We start from the raw sequence: 4,111 nt of genomic DNA on the forward strand, positions 1-4,111 counted from the left end.
TGGTTTTTTTTGTCATTTTGTTGGCTTTTTTTTTGTTTTTTTTTTTAAATCATCATTTTGGTTTTTGTGTGGGGTTTTTTTTTTTTTTGTGATTTTGTGATTTTTTTTTTTTAAATTTTTGGGTGATTTTTTTTTTTTTAATTTTTTTTGCAGTTTTTTTGTGTCCTCTTTTTTGTTTTTTTTTTTTTTTTTTTCTTTTTTTTGTCTCCTTTTTCTGAAACTCAATATAAACCTTGTTCCAAAATGTTATGAAAAAATGTACATGTTTTATACAAGGCAGGCTTTGCAGCAGAGCAATTCCACATTCCAGCCTGGGAGAGAGAGAGAGAGAGAGAGAGAAAAACCTTGGAATTCCTGCACCTGGATGATGCCCTTCCAATGGAAAACACCTGCCCAGGTGAGCTCAACCTGCTGCTCCCTCCTCCCTCGGGGTCCGGCCGCGCTCCAGCCCTGGGGAAGGGCTCCAGCCCTGGGGAAGGGCGGGGATTTGGGAACGCCCTGGATTCTTTCCTCGGGAAAAAGGGAGCCCTCGGGGCCAGGAGAAGGAGAAGCTGCCGGAGGGAGGTGTCAGCTCATCATGTCGTTGCTGTTGACGCCGTAGCTCGAGTTCTTCATGGAGTCGTTGACCTCCCGCCGGAACGCCGACAGGTTCTGGGTGAACCTGGACGGGTGGGAAGGGAGATTCCATCATTCCAGAAGCTCTCACAGGGTGTGGGGTCCTACCCAAAACCTGGCAGTGACCCCCTGGGTGTTGTGGCCGTGGGGTTTTTAAAGCCCATCAGGGATGGGGGTCCAGCACATGGGAAGTTTCTTATTGGAATGGGGATATCTGGAAGGAATTCCTCCCCCTGGGAGGGTGGGGATGGGATTCCCAGGGGAAAAGCTATGGCTGCCCCTGGATCGCTGTAAGTGTCCAAGGCCAGGTTGGAGCACTCTGGGATAGTGGAAGGTGTCCCTGGATGGGATTTAAGGTCCCTCCTAACCCAAACCATTCCATGATTCCAGGCATGAATCCATGAAGAAATCCCATGGGAAGTTTCAAACTGAAATGGGGATATTGGGAAGGAATTGCTGGCTGGGAGGGTGGCGAGGGGCTGGGATGGAATTCCCAGAGCAGCTGTGGCTGCCCCTGGATCCCTGGCAGTGCCCAAAGCCAGGCTGGAGCAGCCTGGGATCGCAGAACGTGTCCCTACCCACGGATATTTCAACTCCCTTCCCACCCAAACCATGCCAGGAGCCCGACCCCGAGGCAATCCCACGGGAAGGCGCCCATTCCAGGTTTTCCTGGCGGGAGGAGCGGCTGGCACTGACCTGTCCCTGTTCTTGGTGAGCAGGTTGCGCTCGATGCCCTCCATGAGGTTCTCGAAGCAGAGGTGCATGGCCTGCTGCTTCTCCGGGGGCTGGCTGTTCACGATGCTGTTCCTCAGGTCCGAGAAATACTGGGAAAGCAGGACAAGGAAGGGTTAATTCCCAGCTTTGGGATAGAGCACCCACTCCCCAGGATGGTGGGAATAAGGAGGGAACGTGGGTGGATGAATGGATGGAGTTGGGACTCCGCAGCTCCAAGGAGGGCTGTGGCCTTTCCCAGCCACAGCATCGCTCCAAGGCTTCCCTGGGAATGTTTGGGAATGTTCTCCTGCCTCAGCCAAGCTGGAATGGCTTTGGGATGGAGCACACAGCCCCAGGATGTTGGGAATAAGGAGGGAATATCCCAGCTTTTGAAAGGATGGAGTTGGACTCCTCAGCTCCAAGGAGAGCTGTGACCCCTCCTGGCCATGGGATCACTCCAAGGCTTCCTTGGGAATGTTTGGGAATGTTCTCCTGCCTCAGCTATGCCCTTTTCCAGCTGGGATGGATCCTTTACCTGCTCGTTGAGCAGAGGCTGGGACATGGACCTTGGCTTTGGGATAGAGCACAAACCACCCAGGATGTTGGGAATAAGGAGGGAATATCCCAGCTTCTGAATGGATTTCATTGGATTCCTCAGCTCCAAGGAAAGCTGAGACCCTTCCTGGCCACAGGATCATTCCAAGGCTTCCCTGGGAATGTTCTCCTGCCTCAGCCAAGCCCTTTCCAGCTGGGATGGATCCGTTACCTTCTCGTTGAGCAGGATGAGGCCGAGCAGAGGCCGGGACATGGACCACTGGTTCCTGCAGTCCTCGAAGATGATGATGTTCAGCACTGTCGAGAGCATCTGGGATAGGGAAAGGAGGGTTAAAGGCAGCCCTTCCATCCCATCCCATCCCATCCCATCCCATCCCATCCCATCCCATCCCATCCCATCCCGTCCCGTCCCGTCCCGTCCCATCCCAGCTCCCTCCCTGCCCTGGGAGCTGGGAATCACCTGGGATGCTCCTGGAACAGAGCTCTGAGCACTGGGAATCAGGGAATTCAGGCTGGAGGGACAGGACAGGGGAGTGACTTCATAAGAGGGTGGGATATCGGGAAAAATCCTTCCCTGGAGGGTGGGGAGGGGCTGGGATGGAATTCCCAAAGGAAAAGCTGTGGCTGCCCCATCCCTGGAAGTGTCCAAGGCCACGCTGGAGCAGCCTGGGATAGCAGAAGATTCCCAGGGGGTGGGATGGGATATTTCAGGTCTCTCCCACCCAAGCCATTCCATGATTCCATGGATCCAACCACCTGCCCAGCACTGCCAAGGCCACGTCAGGGACAAGAGGAGGATCTGGAGCCTCCATGAACTGCTGGAGGCTTCCCTGAGGTGCTGGGAGCTGCTGGAGTGGTGATTCCTGACACATCCCAAGGCATCCACGGGAATATTGCCCCATCTCCACCTAAACTGGCGTTTAAATACCTTGGGAATCTCCTCATCCTTCCCTGAGTTTCCTTCCACAGCCACCTCAGGCTGAAGCCAGGATCTAACCTGGGCTTGGAAGACGAGATTCCTCTTTTTAGCCTCAGAAAACTCAGCCTGCATCCCAAAAAAAAGCCGGATGCACCAGCGAGGGGGGAACAAAACTCCCTTTTCCCACACGGGAATGGTGCTGCCGCTGCTGAGCACCAGGGGAGAGCACCAGAACTGCATTCCCTTAAAAAAAAAAAACAGGGAAAAGCCCATTTTTTGGGCAGTCCAACTGCTGTTCCTTGGGATCAGCAAAACCTTGGAGCAAGGCTTGGAATTGCACCTGAGGAGAGGTGGAATGCTGGCAAAAAATGCTGTTTATCCCAGAAAACAACTCCCTGTTTATCCTAAAAAACGATTCCCTGTTTCTCCTGTTTATCCCTGAAAACAACTCCCTGTTTCTACTGTTTATCCCAAAAAAAAAACCTCCCTGCTTATCCCAAAATACAACTCCCTGTTTATCCCAAAAAACGATTCCCTGTTTCTCCCGTTTATCCCAGAAAACAACTCCCTGTTTCTACTGTTTATCCCAAAAAAAACGCTCCCTGCTTATCCCGAAATACAACTCCCCGTTTATCCCAAAAACCAACTCAGTTTCTCCTGTTTATCCCAGAAAACAACTCCCTGTTTCTCCTGTTTATCCCAAAAACCAACTCCCTGTTTCTCCCATTTATCCCAAAAACCAGCTCCCTGTTTCTCCCGTTTATCCCAGAAAACAACTCCCTCTTTCTCCCGTTTATCCCAAAATCCAATCCGTTTCTCCCGTTTATCCCAGAAAACAACTCCCCGTTTATCCCATAAAACAACTCCCTGTTTCTCCCGTTCATCCCAAAAACCAACTCCCTGCTTCTCCCGTTTCTCCCAGCAAACACTTCCTTGCTGCAGAGCAGGGAAGAGGCAGGCCTGGCGCGCTGAAATGCCAGCTTTTCCCGGGAATTGGGGCGCTACCTGCTGGATCATCTCCGGGTGCTGCTGCATGATGTGCAGGAAGCGGTCACTCTCCTGGGCCAGCGGCGTCGTTCTCTTCTTGGTGCTGCGGGACAGTTGCTTGAAGAGATAAGTGACGATGTGGTCCAGGCAGGAGCAGCAGCCCGTGCAAACCATGGTGTCTGTGGGAACAGGGAAAATCCCCAGGTTGGGATGCTGCTGGAAAAGCTCCCGGGAAGCGTCGGCGTTTATTGGGGTCGTTGGTGTTTGTTGGTGTTTGTTGGTGTTTGTTGGGGTTTGTTGGGGTTGTTGGGGTTTGTTGGG

The 4,111-nt window shown here is 52.4% G+C and overlaps 1 protein-coding gene across 1 annotated transcript in view; it reads right to left on the reverse strand.

Moving 5' to 3' along the window:
• Positions 1 to 244: 244 nt before the first annotated feature.
• The window catches only part of XPO7 (exportin 7), a 61,897-nt gene continuing 58,030 nt past the window's right edge, over positions 245 to 4,111 (reverse strand). The window contains exons 7-10 of the mRNA XM_042024756.1: positions 3,809 to 3,969; positions 2,096 to 2,194; positions 1,312 to 1,439; positions 245 to 661 (exon numbers count right to left, since the gene is read on the reverse strand). Of these exons, the coding sequence (XP_041880690.1) occupies positions 568 to 661; positions 1,312 to 1,439; positions 2,096 to 2,194; positions 3,809 to 3,969 (482 nt within the window). The 3' untranslated portion in view covers positions 245 to 567. The remainder of the gene's footprint in view (positions 662 to 1,311; positions 1,440 to 2,095; positions 2,195 to 3,808; positions 3,970 to 4,111) is intronic.

The sequence above is a fragment of the Corvus kubaryi genome, unplaced genomic scaffold (assembly GCF_017639235.1).
Source record: "Corvus kubaryi isolate FWS band 111438036 unplaced genomic scaffold, C.kubaryi_AGA036_p1.0 37265, whole genome shotgun sequence".
Taxonomy (NCBI): domain Eukaryota; kingdom Metazoa; phylum Chordata; class Aves; order Passeriformes; family Corvidae; genus Corvus; species Corvus kubaryi.